General features: G+C 37.0%; 1 protein-coding gene across 2 annotated transcripts in view; it reads left to right on the top strand.

The window, feature by feature from the left end:
- The window catches only part of prkd3 (protein kinase D3), a 56,297-nt gene extending 37,926 nt beyond the window's left edge, over positions 1-18,371 (top strand). The window contains exons 5-18 of one of the 2 annotated variants that reach the window (XM_063007065.1): positions 159-363; positions 1,441-1,518; positions 2,125-2,311; positions 3,036-3,159; positions 3,243-3,320; positions 7,801-8,092; positions 9,211-9,263; positions 9,441-9,513; positions 9,631-9,737; positions 11,424-11,585; positions 13,302-13,400; positions 13,520-13,787; positions 17,642-17,727; positions 17,815-18,371. In XM_063007065.1, coding sequence (XP_062863135.1) covers positions 159-363; positions 1,441-1,518; positions 2,125-2,311; positions 3,036-3,159; positions 3,243-3,320; positions 7,801-8,092; positions 9,211-9,263; positions 9,441-9,513; positions 9,631-9,737; positions 11,424-11,585; positions 13,302-13,400; positions 13,520-13,787; positions 17,642-17,727; positions 17,815-17,988 — 1,986 coding nt within the window. In that variant the 3' untranslated portion in view covers positions 17,989-18,371. The remainder of the gene's footprint in view (positions 1-158; positions 364-1,440; positions 1,519-2,124; positions 2,312-3,035; positions 3,160-3,242; positions 3,321-7,800; positions 8,093-9,210; positions 9,264-9,440; positions 9,514-9,630; positions 9,738-11,423; positions 11,586-13,301; positions 13,401-13,519; positions 13,788-17,641; positions 17,728-17,814) is intronic. The other variant, XM_063007066.1, reaches the window with a different exon arrangement.
- The last annotated feature ends 2,545 nt before the right edge of the window (positions 18,372-20,916 follow it).

Consider the following 20,916-nt stretch of genomic DNA (forward strand, 5'->3'; position numbering starts at 1 on the left):
ATCGAATTTTAGTTTAATATAGATTACTACAGATGTGACAAACTGTTTAGCCACATCATTCAGAACATATCATCACTAACACTGGGAAACACCCTGTAACAGTTACGTTGTTGTCACTTTGTAAAGATGTGTCTATTCCAATTGTCGTTCCTTTATAGAATATCCAGCAGCAGCGCCCCAATCACGAAGCAGGGAAACACATCCCGTCCTGGAGCGGCCGGCCTATCTGGATAGAAAAGATGGTACTGGGGAGGGTCAAAGTGCCACACACTTTTGTCATCCACACCTACACGCGCCCCACAATCTGCCAGTACTGCAAACGCCTGCTCAAAGGTCTGTTCCGGCAGGGCATGCAGTGCAAAGGTGAGCCGATTTTTCTGCTATCATGTAGCCAGATTTAAAGCTTAAAAATAGTAAATTTCAAAATACATACAAATAGTTTTGCACATTTAATGCAAAATTGCTGAATTTGCAGAATTTAATAAACATAAAATATGATGTGACATTGCTTGCACAAAGGTTTAAACCTTTTTGATGATGTATTATTTTGATGTATTTTTTATTACCTTATTTTCTTGTAGAAAATGAACAGTCCTTTTTAACAGGGGTGTCCAAACTTTTGCATAAGACTGTGTGCAAAGCTGGAACTTGGTATTGTATAGACCAGCACTACAATGTGCAAAAAGTTTGGTAACTCAGTGAGCTGTACATTATTCCCACCCCTGGCTCTCTGTCTATCATGTGGCTTACTCCCACCTTGAGCCCAAATGGCCGATTGTGTGTACACTGTCCTCTGAGCAGAGCTATCTTAGTGCTTAAGGTACTGAACTAGTGATTAGAAGCCCCACAGCTGCCAGGTAGCCACTATTTGGCAAGTGTGAAAGGCCCTTAACTCTCAACTGCTTGCATTGTATACGATCACGATTAAGTCGCCTTGGATAAAAGCATTCGCTAAATGCCATAAATGTAAATGTGTTTAGGGTATAAATGTGCATTCTTTCTTTGGGCACAATGTTTCTGGGAGAAACTCTAAAATCATGGTGTAAGACCTGATGGTTATTATTTGTAAACTACACTAAATTGTTACAATAAATATGTGAGAAGGAACAATATAAATACATTTTTTGCCCAGTTTAAAGCAAACAGGCCATGCAGTGACACCTAAAGTAGCTTAATAATAAGTGCTGGTTATCTACATTAAATACAGTGAGTGCTACAAAACTGAACTCATCTCTGTAAAAGCACTTCTGAAAATGAAACCGTTACAGACAGTGAAATTATTTATGTAACATTTTTTGGGGTTTTGGTTGTTTTATACAGAGGGATTTAAAAAAACAGTGTAATGTTTTGCATGATTTTGTTGTTTTGCCATTTAATTTATGCCTTAATTCAAGCCTTATGCATTAAAAATAACACATTTAAATGTTTTTGTATTTTCAGACTGCAAATTCAACTGCCACAAGCGATGTGCATCTAAGGTACCAAAAGACTGTCTTGGGGAAGTTGTCTTTAATGGAGGTACAGAGCTGCTATTTCAGTGCAATTTAAGTTAAAAGGTCACATACAAATGAAAAAAACATGTATGCTATGACAGTTGTGGGTTTAGAAAAAAGTGATTAAAATAAAAAGTTGTACTAGACATACAGCAATTTAGATTATAAATTTGTTGATGTAAAATGTTCTGTAATGTTAATGATTTCGTTGTATTGCCTGCTAATTCCTCTAAGTAAGTATACTGGTAAGTTGGTGTAAGGCGACAGTGCTACCAGCTGCACCACTGTGCCACCTTGTGGCTGAAACATATAAACTTAACAAGAATTGGCTTCCCAGTACTTTTGTCCCTATAGTGTTCATGTGTGTGTATAACGTTCTATGTCTAAATTCTGTTTGCTGTATGCATGTTTTTGCAATGTAACTTTTTTTTTAATTACATAAATAGTTTAAGGACTGTAAGTCTGTGTTCCAATCAGTTAGTCAAACAAAAAGAACTCCCAAACTGCCTTGAAATAAATGTTTCTTTTTTAAAGTGTGTGTAAACTTGACCTTAGCTGTGATTAAACTGTTTGGTTAAAGGATTATAGATTCTTATTACACTTTGTGTCATGTGCTCGGCCTATTTATCAGAACCAGCCAGTTCAGTTCCAGACTCAGACTCTCAAATGGAAGTGGACCCTAGTGATGTGAACAGTGACACCAGCAGAAGCCAGGATGACTCTGAGGAACCGTTGACTCCTGATGACAAGACCTTCCGTGACTATCCCTTTTCAGACCAGGAGAAAGACGAGGAGCCAGTGCAGACTCCTCAGATCAGGTTCTCGATGCTGCATTGTATTTCATGAATTTCTATGCATACACATGTATTCTATGCTGGCACTGTATTTTTGTCTGCAATCTTTTGTTCATCTGGAGAATTAAAACTATTAATTAGAGGGTTGGGCAGAGCCAAAATGTCACTGACAAGCAATTTCAAGTTCATAATGGTCTTAATAGTCTATGTTTATTGTGGGTGTCCTACAACTGGCAATTGAATATTGAAATTGGGACAAAAATCCCCACAACCAAAATTATCTTGGAAGCAATACCATTTTGTTCATGTTATGTATGTGTTTCAAGTGATATTACTAAGAGAAGCTTAAAAAATGTTATGCATCTGCTGTCTTCAAGTACTTTAATTCCATAAAAAAATCTTACCAGTACACTTTAAAGCACTGTAGGCAAAATGCACCCACCAGCTAATAGATATTTTGTTAGTAACAGACATGACTATCATTGCGAATAATGTTAACATTACATCACACTAGACTGTAAAAGGAAAACACTTAAAATGTATGCAGAACTCAAAGTAGTTATTTATTGTTAGTTTTTGAAATATTTTACATGTATTTTCAATAACTAAAAATATTCTTCAGGTTATTAATCAAGTTATTTTATATGCGCAAAATCACTAGAAACCGAATTAAAATATTTCTTTACTATATTTCTATTGTATTTTCTTTGTATGACCCTGTATTACTCTTCTTTATCACCTTCTTTAGCCCACCAACTAGCACTAATATTCCTCTGATGCGAGTAGTCCAGTCTATAAAATACACCAAGAGAAGAAGCTCCACTGTGGTCAAAGAGGGCTGGATGGTGCACTACACCAGTCGAGACAACCTTGTAAGATCCTAAAATTTAGAACTGCTTTAATTCTGAACTATAAATGTATTTATTTTATATTTGATTTCTGTTGATTATTCTAGAGAAAAAGACACTATTGGAGGCTGGACAGTAAAAGCCTGACATTGTTTCAGAATGACACCGGAGCAAAGTTTTACAAGGTAAGAAACTAGTACTACAGGGTGTCCCTAAAGTCTGGACACATAGGAAATATCACTAACTATAACTAGCTATATGTTTACTAAAATACACACATATACATATTGCATCACAAATAGTGGAAAACACATTGAAGACATTGTTGATTAATGTTGTAATGAAATAAAATGTTGTTGAAAAATGTATATTTAATTTTGCCTATGTGTCCAGACTTTAGGGACACCCTGAACATACAGTGCTGTGAAAATGTATTTGTCCCTCTTCTGATTTTTGCTAATTTGTTCCATTTAAATGTTTTAGATCTTTTAACTCATTTAAATATAAGACAAAGACAACAACAGTAAACACAAATAGATTTTTGTAAATAAATGGTTGTGCCACCACTGGCATTAACAACCTGCAATCAAACGATAACTTGTGATGAGTCTTTTACATGTCTGCAGAGGGACTGGGTAATTCTGGCCCCACTTTTTTTTTGTTGAACTGTTTTAATTTGGCTGCATTTGGGGGTGGGGGGTTAATGAGAATTAAGTCAGAGCTTTGGTGAGAAAATTAAGATTTGGAGTGGCAGAGTCACAGTTCCAAGCTTTCTCCTGTGATTTGCTGGAGTCCCAGAGCCTTAGCAATGGCTTTGTGACCTTTTTGCAAATGTATCACATCTGTCTTTGAATCTCTTTAGTATGTGGTATCATGTGCTGCTATATCTTTGTTTAATATTTAAAGTAGTTAACTGATCTGAAACAAATAAGTGTGACAAATATGCAAAAATAGAAGAAATTGGAAAGGGGCAAATATTTTTACAGCACTATAGTAAACATGAATTTTAATGCCCTTTTAAATAAAGATAAGGTCAGTGGTACAAAAGCCATGAAATGTCCCCTCCCCCGCTGATCTGATTTCACATTATGAGATGTAAAATGTTACGTTGGTCAAAGCAGAAGAGCTGTCAACAGAAATTAGTCATAGTGTGTCTAAGCTTACTCTAGCAGCTCAAAGCCTTCTGAAATGAAATGCCACTGTTTTAACTTATCTGTTTATTGGGAACAAATGTGCTACTTTAGTATTAAAGCATTTCATTTATAACTGGGTACATGTAACTACACTTCTGCAGATTACATTTTTAATGTTAAATGATAGACTAGGGTATGTGGCAGCCTCTTTAACACTCCAGCAGTTTATCAATATATTTATATATATATTAATATACGTTAATATACTTCATTTGCCTGTAAGAAACATCTCAAATCTAAAGGTACCCACAGAAAAACATCTAATACCATGATACTATCAGGAGCGAGTAGGCGTTGAACATGCGGTACCTTCTTTCATTTTTCGGTTTCGTGGGCAGCCCCATCTGCTACTTGTGAGAAAATTCCAGTGGTCCCTTTCTGAAACAGCAAATGCATTACGTGCAGGAAAGCCCACACTTCATTTAGCCCTCCAGCTCCACCATTGTGGGTTTTGTGTCAGATCAGATATTACAGTACCCAAGTTCCAAATAAAATGGACTATTCTGGTGTTAACTAGCTGAGCGACATATGACACCCATGATCTAATAAAAATAACATTTAAAAATAAGAATTAGCAACATTATATAGTTACCATTATACATTAGCTATGCGGATACATTTTTTTTTTAAGAATTCTTCAAGACATTTGAGCTGCCTTTGTAAACACATCTTACAAATTCCTGGTTTACAAATCTTCTCTCAAGTTATGTAGGAGACTTATTCTGACTATCCACCTTGTTAATGTTTTGTGGGGGTTTTTTGCAAGCTTTTGCAAGGTTAGATAAAAAGCTGTAGTTTAAGTGTTTATTTTCTGTGTAATTTCGATACATGGTTATATGGAGGATAAATTAAAATACTATATAACATTTATTTTAATAATAAATCTTGTATAGACAATTTCCTAGTTTGACTGGTATTTAAACCACTTTGTGTACACAAGAGAAAGCTGCACTATTATTTCTCCAACTGCTGTTCTGCACATTATTCAAAAAGTTTGGTCTCATGCTATTTACGGTACTAGTAAGGGTACAAATTAATATCTCCATTGTCCAAACAACTGCAAGAGCAGCAGAGACAACATGGAAAGTAATACAAGACAACAATTAACTTATTATAATCACTATAATGATTGCCTTACAGGGTAAAAATAAGCTATACACGCTGTTAGCTATGTCAAATATTTACATACTATCAGGGTTGTTCTGAACTAATTAAGCTGTTTTAGCCACAATTTAATATATGTAAATAAAATGGAAATTAAGTTAATTAACTATAGAACTAAAAAAAGCCAAGACATGGCAGCGGGATTTTGTTTACCAGGCTGGCTGGCCTGCTAACTTGGCTACACCCTTAATTGTCTACACCAGAAATCTTATTTGTAGATGCTTTTGACATAGCTGATGTAGTTTATTATTAATAAGGTAGCTGTTTGCCATGCTATTTAATGTTTGTGACACTTATGTTGTATGCTAGCTAAACCTACATCGCATCAAGAAAAATCTGTGCATCTCTGATCACAAAGTGTGGGTTCTGATTTTAATGACAAAATGAGGAGTTTCAAAACAGCAGATTTATGAATATGCTTATGTCCTGATATTGACAATAAAAAGATCAGATGTTGAAATTTTCTATTTTAAAGTTAGATGGCTGTTTTAAAGTAATACAAAGGGGGGTCAGTTGGTGCAGCGATCAACCAGAGACCAGAATTAGAGTTGCAGCTGTGCTTTATAGACGTGTCCATAAAAGCACTGTGTCTATTCGCTGTTGTATTGTTTATTCTATGTTTATATATATATAGAATACTTTTTTCTATTATTTAATTAGATGTATATATGTTGACACCTGCACCTAGAAAAAAATCCTTGTACATCTGGTACTTGGCAAAAAATAAAGATTCTGATTCTGTGTCTGAGGGCAGGCCTAGATTGTAAGACACCTACTTATTGCTGCAACAGCTACACCTACTGTCTGATTCAGGCGTCGGCACATGTGGATGAGGAATACAGAGAGTAATATGTGTTGTAGGAATCTGCTGCTGACTGGTGAAAAATGGTCAGCAAAATACAAAAAACGTACTAAGGTTATTAGCCCACATAAATGACTTTAAATGATTTAAATTGACCAATTCAGGAAAGTTCATGTGTCATTAAAAAAAATTGTATGCTGTTTTTGTGTAGTGCTTTGGGAGGAACATATGTGGATGTTGATTTTTTAGGACTCACTCGTCACTGGGGCAATGCCTGATTACTTCACATCCACTAGGATAAATAAATATGCAGTTTTGTAGCACTTTAAGAAGTAAATATTTAGTGTATGAGCCAGCATTGCTAATAGTTATTTACCTAAACCTGGCATCTTTGTCTTTTCAGTATTTCCTCCCTCTACCTGCAGCTCTGTTTTTACACAGTATGCTCTTTCTTCAGAATCCTCTGGGCAGACAGAATGAAACAGGCCGTCTGTGTTCAGCTGATTGCGCTAACAGCTGCTGATTGTCCTTGCTCCTGGTCATACAATTTTCAGCTGTTTTTCCCCTTGGAAACTAGTGTTTTTAGTACCAATTCTCATCCCATGTGTGTTGGCGTTCATGTGTCAGGAGCTGAAGGATTGCCACTGTTTCATTTCAAAATCCCAGCTTGTTCTTTTGAAAGCAGAAGCCCTGTACTTTTGGTTTTACTGCCTGTTTTATGGTCTATAAGGCCTCAGTCCTGTCTGCACTTAACTGTTCCTCACCCAGACCACCCCCTTTTCACCATGTAGTGGCCATCCACAGAACAGCATGGCATCACTGGGTACAGCCTGGCTGGATCTCCCCACCTCCCTTTAACTCACACACAACCATGAAGACTTTTGCTTCACTGCCTTGTAATTATGGAGCTCGTCAGTGGGCTGGGTCACGTGGTGCACCCTCTAACCACAAGCACTTGATGTGAAGGTTGCAAGAGACCGCTATTGGCCACAGCTACTGTTCTCTCTTTTATTTAAGAGTGAGTGGTGGGCTGGAATAGAAAGGATTTTGAAGACTGTCAGAAGTAAGCTTGCCTCACTTAAGTCTGAATTGGATATGAGACACATGACAATATGCTGAAAGTTTGTGTTTGGATAAAATGAAACTCGAGGAGGGTGTGATCTCTAAACCTGCACTTTATACGAAGAATCTTAAGGTACGGTAGGGACTCATATGGAAGGTGCAGTAAGATTGTTTTATAGTCTAGAATAGTATTTTATTTATTTCTCTCTCTTGTAGGTGTTGTCAGATGCATTTTTTCTCATTATGTAGATTTTTTAAAGGTGTGTTAACCTTGGTATTTAACCAAAAACCTACACGCAAAAAGAATATTGGCATCTCATTATTACCTCATCATCAAAAAGTTTTGTAATGCAAAAAGGAACAATCAGAATTACATTGTTAAAATTATGTTTTAATAAACTAATTATATTGATAAATGGCTATGATTGTTTTCTTCACCTACAGGAGATTCCTCTATCAGAGATCCTGCAGGTGGAAGCAGCCCGGAATTTCAGTAGCCTAGCCCTTGGGGGCAATCCACACTGCTTTGAAATAATCACCGCTACTATGGTCTATTATGTTGGGGAGAACACAATTGGAGCCCACATTCCTATGTATAACCCCACACTAGCTGCCTCAGGTGTGGGGATAGAGGTGGCACAGGGATGGGAGATGGCTATTCGACAAGCCCTTATGCCCGTTCCTGTTACACCTCAGCCGAGTGTGGGTGCTGCTGCTGGTCAGGGCAAGGACCACAGTAAGTATATTACATCTAAAGATTTAAAGCATGCTCATGGGCTTCTATTTTTCAGATATAACTCAATTATTTCAAATAAAGGATAGGCATAGTTATTTAAAAATGTTCATTGTTAATAACTTCTTAAATATAATAAATGAGTATTCTATGGGGAAAAAAATCAATTTCAGAACAGCAGTGATGATCACTGTGAATAAAGAAAATATCATGTACATTTATATTTATTACATTTATATTATACATTGATTACTGATTTCATTTTGCAATCAGTAGAAGTTTGAACTTGTTAGTAACAATATGAACTTTGTTAACATTGTTCTAATTTAAATATTAAATACAATAAAGGTAATTTAAACTGTGTATATATTTGATAAAAAATTATGAAATGCCCACTCCTGTTAGAAGGCATCATTCATTTTTAAATGCATCTTTTTTTTAAAAGTTGCTTGATTGTTTTTAGTTAAGACACGTGGTCTCACTAGATTAAAATCAGCCTTTTTTTAATTTTGTAGAGCACGTTTCTAGTTCATGTTAGTCATTTCTGCTAAAGAACAAATTTAAATACCAGTGTCAAAGTCGAATGGCATTCACTGGTGTGAGTCAGCCACGTATTTGCTGAACACTGCAGGTTAGAAGTCTTAGTAGTTCCACAGTCAAACTGTATTAATACGTCACACGTGGCAGATTAAAGATGTGGTTATGATACAGAGTTGCAGTGCTGCTCATCGTTCCTTGTTGCTCTTTTGGCAAGAGGCAAGCTAAAACATAAGAGGACAAATAATCTCTAAGCTCCATGCTTTTAGTAGATACATTGCCTCATCATTTTTATTTAGTTCAGCAGTTTGTTTAATACAGACTACACGCTTTAAAATCTATTTTATACCACCCTAAGGGAACACATGTACACTTTCTAGATAAGCCAGTGAAAATAATTACTACCAGCAGTTCCTGAAGGATTTGGGAAGACATCAAAAATTCATGATCCTTAAATCCTCATTTCAGTATCCGTTACAAAAACAACCTGGGACAAGTTGGGACAGTATGGAAAGGTAGGGGTGTAGTCTATAAAGATGATAAACACAGCATTTTCATGACTTTTCTCTGCTTTGCTTTTACAGAGGAACTGTCCATGAGCATTTCTGTATCCAACAGTCAAATCCAGGAGAACGTGGTATGTGTGGAAGCTGTATTGTACAGTTTAACAATATGCATATGATTATAATTATCTCTAGAATTTACCTCACACTTTTCTCTAAATGCTTTAACCACTTGAAAAAGGGTGCAAGTTATATACTACATTCCTAAAATAACCTGAATACATTATAAATGAGTATTTTTTTTTGTTTAGGATATCAGCTCTATCTACCAAATCTTTGCTGATGAAGTGTTGGGATCAGGCCAGTTTGGAATCGTGTATGGAGGTACATTTGAGTGGCAAATAATTTACTGATTGTATATTTTTTCTTTCTGTATAAATTTTCTGCTAACTTTTACAAACTGATACATCTGAATGATAAATTGTTTTCTATTTTCAAAAGGGAAGCACAGAAAGACAGGCAGAGATGTGGCAATAAAGGTGATCGACAAAATGAGGTTTCCTACCAAACAGGAGAGCCAGCTGAGAAACGAAGTGGCTATCCTACAGGTGAGATGATCAGAGCCTGATAAGACTGTGTTTTGTACGATTCTATGCTACTAGGGCCGGTTGATTCTGGTATATAGCATGTAAATGTGGCTGCTTTGTTTTTATCGCAGTAGCCACAAAATCATAATAATGATCATAGTTGCTTATTAACTGCTGCCTTTAAGAAACGGAGTGTGCAGACATGCTTTATAGGTTTTCTTTAAAAGCATAACTGAACACTAAATAGTCTAGGCCTGAAAGTTAAATATGGACATAGTGTGTATTTGTAAATGTAGAAGATTGTTGCAAATCCCTATTATTACATTCGTAATATTCCTTATTCACATATGTAATACAGGAACACATTTTTTTCCATGAAAAAACATAAAATATCCACATTTAAGAGTTTATAAAGCGAATGCTAACCCACTTCTGCTGAGATCCAGGGTTTGAATCTCAGTGGTGATATCAGACAGTCAGGCGCCTACACAGACATAATTGACTAGACTTGTATGTGTAGGAAGATGAATGCATATGTCTAAACAGCCTATTCATATAGTAAGTTGGTCCCAAGCCCTGATAAACCGAGGAAGGTTGCATCAGGAAGCCCATTCAGCGTAAAACTGCCCAGTCTTGTGTGCTTATTGGCATGATCCGCTGTGGCAACCACTATACAAAAGCAGCTAAAATGCTGAAATGCTGAAAAATATTTGCCAGTGCAGTAACATAATAAAAAAGTCTTAAAATAAGTTACATTTTTGTGTCTGTGGTTTAAACTCTTAATGAGAGCTATAAGATGAATTTGCCTAAATTTAAGCCATACACCATACACCTTTTAATGCATCAAACTAACAAACCAGACCTTTGGATTAGGTGCAGTAATTTAAGCCTTAGACTGATAGGAGTATATCTGCCTATATTTAATCAAACATATATGACTCACTTCATAATTAACTTATGTTCATCCTAAAAGGGTTAAAAGATCCACATCATTTACGTTAGTCAACACAGTCTGTTTTTCAAACATGCACCACCCCCCAAAAAAACAAAAAAAATCAGACATGACCAATTCTTTTCGCCACCTTTCAAACAAACAGTGGTGGTTATAAGGTGATTGAATTTATTATTAAAAGTCAGAATACACAAACAGTCTGGTAATAATGTTTGTGTACTGTGTGCATTTATCTTTTAGTACATTATTGATGCCCTGTAATATTAAAGTATTAGCAGCTCGGCATCTCTGGTGACCCAATCTGGGCTCTGACCTCAAAGTTAAGAACCACAGTCATACATACTCAGAAAGTTTGTTATATTGGACTATACTGTTATAGCTTGACTATCTCTCTGGTTTGCCAACCTGACTGATTGTTAGCACATTAGAAAATAGAAATAGAAAACAAAACAGACAAGTATAGAAAAAGGTTTACTGCACCTAATAGTGTAGCATGTTGCATGTGTAAAATGTTTGATACTACTAATTTACCTACAGCAGTTAAATCAATAGATGTATGCTAGTTAAGCACCTATGAGAAAATCAATGCATCACATACATCTTAGTTGTTCTGAGCATAATTGTCAGTCCATTCTTGTAAAATATTATAATGATAGACTATGCAGGGTTGGGTAATATAGGCAGAATCATCTAATTATAACCAATCTTCTAGAGTACTGTGTAATTTTAACAAGATTCCATTCTCATTTGTAAAGAACTTGCATCATCCTGGTATTGTAAACCTGGAGTGCATGTTTGAGACGCCAGAGCGGGTGTTTGTTGTCATGGAGAAGCTACACGGGGACATGCTGGAGATGATCCTGTCCAGTGAGAAGAGCCGGCTTCCTGAGCGCATCACCAAGTTTCTTGTCACACAGGTTAGATCTTTATACTTCACTCATTAGTCAGTATGTTGAAATGCACACTAATATTCTGATCAGGAATGGATTTCTGCATTGTAGCATGATAAACTGGAGTAGGATCATTCTTTGATTTTAAGATATCTAATTAAGCCAGCCAGATTTAAGCCCAGTAATTTCAAGTGGATTTGTATAACTGCATGTTTGCACAAATGCGTGATGTGTTTTCACAGAAGTGTTGTTTCTTTGAGTCACGGTGAACACAGTGAAAGCTTTTTAAAAAGTAAATACAGACTGAAGGTAACACTACTGATAAGGGATCCATTTAGGAGTCAAAGAAGTCAACCAAGTGAAATTATGCAACTTAGAAAAGAGCTAGAATGCATATTACTAAAAACATTACATGCACCAGACACTATTCTTAGTTCTAAGGCAGAATGTTGGACACTAAATAGGGTATCGAACCAGTAAATAAAGCTATTATTTTGACACACTACTTAGTACACTAGTCTGTGATTTTTGTTAATTTATTTCAGAAGTATTACGACTTTATCCTATCTTATTCTCTTTAAGACAACCATAAAAAAATTACAGTGGCTCTAAAACACTTCCATAGTCCTCTCCTAAAAGAACTGCAAAAGAAAAAAATTATGGTTGTACAGAGTTAGAAATGCAACCAACAGAAACAAAACACACCTGAACAAAATAGCTCATTTCTAAAAGAAAATCCAAATCCTCCTTACAAATAATCACTTTATTACACATGCTCCGTGTACAGCATACTGTGCACATTGCTTTATTCTGTTCTCTTATACTCTTAATGAAACAGAACAGATGGTTAATTGTCTTTGCTTACCCTATATTTATTTACTGAAGAACAGCAATAAGTACAGCCATGACTTCACTATACTCAAACTAGTATTGCACTTTAACAGGTCTATGCAGAACACTCACTGTTAACAATGTTATACTGTATTACACCCAAGTCTGCACAGTGGGCAGATCTTTTGATAACGTTAGCGGTAACAAAGCCTGCCCATTTATAGAGATTTGATTGGTCGATTTTACCGTCATTTAAAATTGGTCTCTCATTGAATTGGATTGCTTTGGCTCTCTGGGAATGAACAGCTGACCAAATGTTTTTTCTACCACCAGCAGAGGGCAGCACAAATTGAATAGGCAGGTATGAAGGACCTATTATAAATTATCAATGGATAAAATAAAATTAGAATAAATCACATATTATTTTATTTTTAAAATAATGTAAGCCCTCTGAGTGAGAGGCACTCTGATATATACAGTACATATATAAACATGGTGTTTTTTTTTAGCTCTGCTCATCCTGAGAGTGCTTGAACAGAACTTGTGTTATCTGGATCTCATTAGGAGGCTCCATATCTTTGGGTCTGTAGGCTGAATAGAACAGAGGTCCTCAGGGGCTGGATGAGCAGGATCTCATCTATTTAGTATTTACCTGCAGCCCTCAAATAGCATGTAAACAGCAGCTTTGATGTGACCACTGGCTCTGACCATACATGCTGGCTTTATGTTTAAATAAAAATATTGGTGTATTGAAGTTGATTTGACAGACGTGTTCTTAACCTGCATCATAACATTATATGTGTATAAGATGTAAATGTGAAGTTATTTGTCTTGCACTCAATACTTTGAATATTCACCTGGCAAAATTATACAGTCATATTTTGCAAATTATTGTTTTTTTCTACTTTCCAGATTCTGGTGGCTTTAAGGCATCTCCATTTCAAGAACATTGTTCACTGTGATCTAAAGCCAGAGAATGTACTGCTTGCCTCTGCAGAGCCCTTTCCCCAGGCAAGTGCATTTATTATCAGAATGCTTGTCATTATATGACAACATTATTGTACTCTTTGTTGTACAATGAATCACCAAGAGAAAACAATCTAAAAATGATTATGAATTTTACTTGGCAGGTAAAACTGTGTGACTTTGGTTTTGCTCGCATCATTGGTGAGAAATCCTTCCGTCGCTCGGTGGTGGGGACGCCAGCATACCTGGCTCCTGAAGTGCTGCGCAGTAAAGGATATAACCGCTCCCTGGACATGTGGTCTGTAGGAGTGATTATCTACGTCAGCCTTAGCGGTACCTTCCCCTTTAATGAGGATGAGGACATCAACGACCAGATCCAGAACGCTGCCTTTATGTACCCACCAATGCCATGGAAGGAGATATCCACAGAAGGTAAAAGCCAACATCATCATCACTTATTACAGCCTTTATTTGTATGTATCAACTATATATTGATTTATTTATTCACTTTTAGTAACTGCTTCATCTTGATCAGGATACACTATGGAAAAACAATGCACAAGGCTTGAATACACAGCATCCACTCACTGACCAAATCACAGACTCGTTTACACCAAGGGGCAATTACACCAACTGACTGACATGGTTTTGCTGTATTTATGGCGAGTCACTAGGCCAGAAACAGCAAAACATCCACACACCAACACACTACCAACACCGTGTTTGACTGTTAGTAGTATACTGCATTATGTTCTAGTTGTAAAATGCTGTGTTAGCATTATGGCAGAAATACCGAAGACCTATTTCTTTTAAAACACTTTCACTTTTGACTAATCAGTCCACAAACCATATTTCCTAATGTTCACATGCTGCACAGTTCACACTACACAACTTGATCTCTTGTAATCAGGAGTCTTTTCACAAGTCATAAGTCGTCGTTTTCACACTACACGACTAATCCGCAATAGGTGGTTCACACACTACACCACTATGAGGAATCTCAGACAAGTCTGTCTGGTCTCCTAAACTACGTTTTGTCACGAAAACACACATGAGAAGTGGTGAGGGGTTTAATAGTACCATGTCTAAAAATGCATGCCAGCAATAAGCGAGTGATCAAAGTTGTTTGAGCACTGATGTGTAGCGAAAAAAAGCAAGTAGGAAAAAAATGATTCTGGGGATTGTCTCTTCTGGAAGTCAATAAATATTTTTTGCAATGCAACTTTGGTATTATGGTTTGGCGTGGACGATAAGTCCACTGTAAAGCTTGTATGTGTGCCAATGTATTCTGATAGAAACTACTGTATAATATGCCCCTTTTTCGGATATTTACACCTCGCCCCCATGGTTTTCCTTTTTTATCTTGCGTTTGTAACAATTACACCATGATTGCAACACCTTTTACACTACATGATTTTGAGTCGCCGACAGTTCCAGATATTTAACATGCTAGATATTTTTTCTGAGTCTGCAAGAAAGTAACTCTGTGAGTCACTAGAATCAAGTTGTTGAACAGTTCACACAGTGATCAAGAGCCGATTTTTGAGCGCCGAGCGAACGTCGAGTTGCCGAGCTGCCACATTACAAAAACTGTGTAGTGTGAACCAGGCAAAAGAAAAATTGGGGTCAACAAGGTGTTGTGGCAAATGTAACATAAGCCCTTACTTTCCTCTGGGTTAGTAAGTGTTTTTACCTTGCAACTATCACTTGGATGACTTCTTTCCAGTCTCGTTTCAAATGTGAATCATGAATGCTAGCCACTGATCTCTTTTTCAAACCATGGCACAGTGTGCAGCTAGGTAAAACCTTTATAAACCTACTTCACATTGCTGGCAAGGTTCTTGTTAGTGATGTTTAGATTTAGCAAGGCTGGCAGTAATTAAGGCTGGGTGTGCTATCCAGCAAAACCCAATGATGAATTTAATTACTCAAAGTAAGGGAAGAAATCAGTTTTTACACAGGGTCAATTGGTGTGAAAGTTCTTGAATCAAATTAACTGATCATTAAACAGCTGTATTTTTTTCATAGAAAAGGGATTAAAAGGGCACTGTATCTCTCTGTGGATTTGGTACATGGCTTGTGCTTTAACAGTACACAATAAGTTAGCCAGTCTGAGCACACTTCTCAAAGTGAAAAATGCAAAGCATGCTTTTTAAGATGTGATCTCGGTTTTTTTTAAGGTTCAATCTGCATTTTACAGAGCAGGGACTTGTGAAAGTACACAATAATGAATGCTGTAGCTGCCCATTTAACAACTGAGGCAGGAGTTTTACTGTAGTCAAGTGGTTTCTACACTTGTAATATTTCCTACATTGTGGTTCAGCATATCACGTCAGTTGTTGAGTAACGAGCGTGCTCTGTTATGAGTATGGCTGTTTTTTTCTTTTACACTAACCAATAACGTCTAAGTAGGATGACAGATTAGAGGGCTGTTTTTAATACTTTAGTGGGCCATATTTAAAGTAGAAACAGAATGTCAGACACAAGCGAGACTAAAGGTGTCCTCCTCCACATCTGTCTATAAGGGCACACTCTCAGATCTTCAAGCTCTGATGAGTGAGTCACTCACCAGTTCACCCTGTTAACCCACCTCCTACTTCCCATGTTAACCATTTCTATATCTGATGTTACAATAAATTTACTATCATTAATATGAACAAAGGAAAGTTATGTTTGCCATTACTTGGTTTGTAATATTTGTTTAGAATTTTTATAAACAAAAGCACACAAAAAAATCTGCATATTACTCATGTGACATTCTGATAACATTTTAACATTTAGTAAGAAGGCGAAGGCAAAGACTTCACAACGTCACAGACAGCACAGTTGTTATAGTCAAAGGAGCAAACGATAATGTTAAAAATAAACCAGAAAGTAAAATGTGCTCTCACATGAGATCAGCCAATTTGGAATAAGGCAGTTTATTTTACACAGTGTGCATCTCCCTGTCAGTGTTGCCAATATGTTTATATCACGTGTCCACAATGGGTTAATGATGCACAGGAGTGTTTAGCTGAATCTCTTGAATGCCAGATGATTAAATACCACAAAATAACACTTGTAAATACATATTTACTCAGTTCAGGTGCTCTCAGATCTTTAAGCTCTGATGAGTAAGTCACTCACCAGTTTACCCTGTTACCCCCCTACTACTTCCTGTGTTAACCATTATCTAAATCTGATGTTATCTAATAAATACATCTAGTAAATTAAATCTAATTTACTATCATTAAAATGAACTATGGAAAGTTATGTTTGCCATTACTTGGTTTGTATAAATTTTTCGGAATTTTGACCTTTTTTATGAAAGAAAACACACAAAAAATTCTGCATATTACTCATGTGACATTTTGATAACATTTTGACATTTAGTAAGAAGGCAAAGACCTCACAATGTCACAGACAGCAAGTTGTTATAGTCAAAGGAGCAAATGATAATGTTAAAAATAAACCAGAAAGTAAAATGTGCTCTCACATGAGATCAGCCAAATTGCCTTACAGGTTTTGAATGAGGCATTTTACATAATGCACATTTCCCTGTCTGTGTTGCCACTAAGTTTGGATCAAGTGTCCACAATGGGTTAATGATGCACAGGACTTAAAATATGCATTTGAATTCATTAAAAACACCTTAACCGAGATGCCCTGGTGACACAGCAGGATATTATGCTAGCACACCAGCGCCGAGATTCTGAACACCCTGGTTCGAATATTGGCTCTGCTACTGGTTGGCTTGGCGCTATCTAGTGGGAACAGTTGGCAGCAGACAAAAATTGGCCACCGTGTCTGCTGGGTGGGGTCTTCAAATGCTGTGCAAGGACCCTGGTTAGCAGACCAAGGCACCTGTGCAGAAAGTGGATGAGCCTCATGTGCGAATCCACCAAAGCACAGGTGTGACAGAAAGGGTTTGCTAGGACTGTGCATGCATCGGAGAGCACGTGAGCAGCAATATACCCTCCTCGAACGCAATCGGGGATCAACAGCAGCAGAAGACAAATTGACTATGCTAAATTAGGAGAAAAAGGGAGAAAATGCATAAATAAATAGAAAAAAAAAACACCTTAACCAAAACATTACTTTAAAAAAAAATGTGAGTCATACCCAGTGATGTATCCAGGGTTTACTCCTACCTTGCAACCTTGTGTTTTCAAGTGGGCTCATTCTGACCCTGATAAATCTACAATATATTAATTAACAATGTAAGAAAATTGTAAAGACTAACAAAACTAAACTGTTTAAAAATGAAAAAACATTAAACTCATTTTATTCGCATGTTAAACCCACAGCTACAGATCTCATCAACAATCTCCTTCAAGTGAAGATGAGGAAGAGGTACAGCGTGGACAAGTCATTAAGTCATCCATGGTTCCAGGTCAGACAGCACAGCAGATAACAGTAATGTGTTCACATTTCCACTTGATAGCTTGATGTTTAAATATATTCTTACCTGTTTTTCCAGGACTACCAGACGTGGCTGGACATGCGGGAGTTCGAGACGCGGCGGGGCGAGCGCTACATTACCCATGAGAGCGATGATGCGCGGTGGGAGGAGTTTGCTGATGGGCACAGCCTTGTCTACCCAAAGCACTTCATCATGTCACCAAACCTTGATGACATGGATGAAGACCCCTAATCAGGTTGTGAACTAAATGCCTGAATAAGGACAGACTCTCAGAAAAAGGCTCAGGTTTATGGATCTGAAGCTATGGTGAATTCGACATTCTGCTAATGCAGCATGTAAGAGGAGACGTGAAAAGGGAGAGTGTCATGGAGGCACAAAGCATGTTACGCCCTGCTTTTCCTGACCTTACAGATAAGACAGTTTGTGCTAATGAAGGTTTTTCAGGTTAATTTAAATTAACAGTATTCTGTGGTTCTACATTCTGCTCCGTCATTTATCACCAAACATTTACAACTAAAGCAAAAAAATTACCGACATTTGTAAAGGATAAGGACGTTGTGGCAGTTTTGCAACTGGATAATGGGAACATTGGATATGTCCTCTTTTAATATTTGTTAGCCACTTTTCTTAGCTATTAGTAAGCAATTGGTACATCTCTGGTTGAATTTTTGACCACTACAATAGTTCAGCCAAATTTGTTGGGGGTTTTTGGAACAGACTTTGCACTACAAGTCCACATATTCTCAAAAGGTTAAATCAGGAATTCCACTTATAAAAAAAGCTTAATTTGAGCTTGATTTTGTTATTCCAAAACTTATTTGGAAACCTGTGTTTTGGGTCACTGTCTTGATCATCATTACCAAGTAATTTTAAATCTTACTGACTACATAACTGTCCTCCTCTGTGATCAGCAACAAACTTTAAGGTAAGCAGGGGTTTATTTGGTGCACAGCAGTCTTTAAGCCTGGAGAAGAATGAAAAGTGTGCTTAAACAGTGAAGACACCAGTGGACCAGGATTATCTAATTAACAGTGGACCTGTTTTTCAGTGGGTCTTGGATTACACCTGATCATCTGGAAAATGTTCCTCCCAGCGTAATGTGAAAGTTTGTTGTTCTTTTCTGACCTTGGTAAAGAGACTACTGTTCCTAGACTTTTTGCTTTAAGATAATTGTCAGCACAGTACAGATAATCTCTGGACCTGAAGTTGCTCTGACTGACTTGGGGAAAATGATTTGCTTTCTGAGATCTGTACAAAAGTTTCCTGAAGTCTGTGGCTCAATGTTATGAATGCAGTGTATCATATGTAGTCGATCATGGACACATACTGAGAAATCTGCAGACGATGCCACAAAGTTAAATGACACTATAGAACTTTTACACCCCCAGATTAATAGTTGAAGTTGTTCAGTGTTCAATGTTTACTTTTGACTTAGCAGATTGTCACTTTTTTTTTTTTTTTTAGAAAACCTACAATAAATGTATAAACCAACTCAAATTTTTTAATTAAGTAGTGTGCGTTTCAGTCATAGTCACAGAAAAAGAACAAAAAACGTAAATATGTCATATTTACAGAGCAAGTTTTATCACTGCTAACAATGATGGTCTAGATTTATTAAAAGGCAATATGGCTTTGATGAGGTTACCAATAGAGATATGGTGCTTTAATGCATATTATTTCTCAGATCTTTTGTTTAAAATTCCACAACTCATGCTTCATCACTCTCTCAATACCAAACTGAACTGAGAGTGTCTAACAATGACACATGGTACTGGCTGAAAAATAAATTTGTAGTGCAAAACAGAGGTTGGATTGCAGGAAGTCTCTTGTAACTAGTAAAACATCAGCTGATCATATCATACACTTAAGGTTTAGTTCAGATTTTAACCTAGACCAGTTTTCTTAAAATAAAACATAAATAAATAAGATGACGCCGCTCAGGTGGCGCAGTGGTAAAAAACACGCTGGAACCAGGGCTGGGATCTCGAATACATCGTATCGAGTCTCGGCTCTGCCTGCCGGCTGGGCTGAGCAGCCACATGAACAACGATTGGCCTGTTGTTCAGATAGGGGTGGGATGTTAAAAAGCAGGATAGGAACTCTCTCATAACTGATGCAATTACGACCTCTGCTGGCTGATTGATGGTGCCTGCACAGAGATGGGAAAAGAGTGCTGTCAGGGTGTGTATCTCTGTACACAGTGCTGATCTGCATTGCACTCATCAAAGTGTAGGTGACAAAATGCATACGGCTGCTGCCCACGTGTCGGAGGGGGCATGGGTTGGCATGGGTTAGCTCCTCAATCAGAGTGGGGATCGGCATTGGTGGAGAGGAGGCATGATGCAATCGGGCAATTGGACGCACTAAAAAGGGAGAAAAAGGGGAGAAAAATGCATAAACAAAAATATAAAAAAGACTAAATAAGTAAATAAATAAATAAATAAGATGAAGCACATGTAAAGCTGAGATAAACCTAGCAATTATTAATTTACTATGAACTTTTAAGGACTACAATCTGCAACAGTACACACGCTATATAGGTTTTCTAAAACACAAAATAAGGAACTATTTTGTGCAGATAATTTTTGACTGTTAAAAGTTTGCATAATGTTGTTTCATCACCTTCTGCTCCTCTAATCTGGGAGAAAAGGGGACATCTGATACTTCTGATACAGTTACTTTATGTTGCCACTGGATTGGCAGGTGTGAGTGTTTTGTATATTTTAGTACATAACCAAATAAATGCACTATTTTGTATGTGAGGTCTTTATCTTATGACTAAGGTCTGCAAATATGCTAGCTGTTTAATGGTATGAAGACACTTTCATTTTATGGGTTTGGCCATTTCAGCCTCACCCATTGTTAATAGGTGCAGAAAATCTAACATGCAGACATGCAACCTGTATAGACAAACATGGCAGCAAAATCAGTCACACTGAGGAGTCACATTCTAACATAGCACTAGATTCCAGCTTCAAAACAAAACAGTTGCAAGTGCTGCTGTTGTGAAGTGGAAACGTCGATGAGCAACAACGATCCTATCGAAGACTAAAGATAACAGTATTCTCAGCATCCAGATCAAAAGTACCAATATAAATTCTAAATGGAAATCAGAACTGATACTGTTACTGTCAAGTAGGAGCAACAGCAACAGCTGTT

The sequence above is a fragment of the Trichomycterus rosablanca genome, chromosome 13 (assembly GCF_030014385.1).
Source record: "Trichomycterus rosablanca isolate fTriRos1 chromosome 13, fTriRos1.hap1, whole genome shotgun sequence".
Lineage (NCBI taxonomy): Eukaryota > Metazoa > Chordata > Actinopteri > Siluriformes > Trichomycteridae > Trichomycterus > Trichomycterus rosablanca.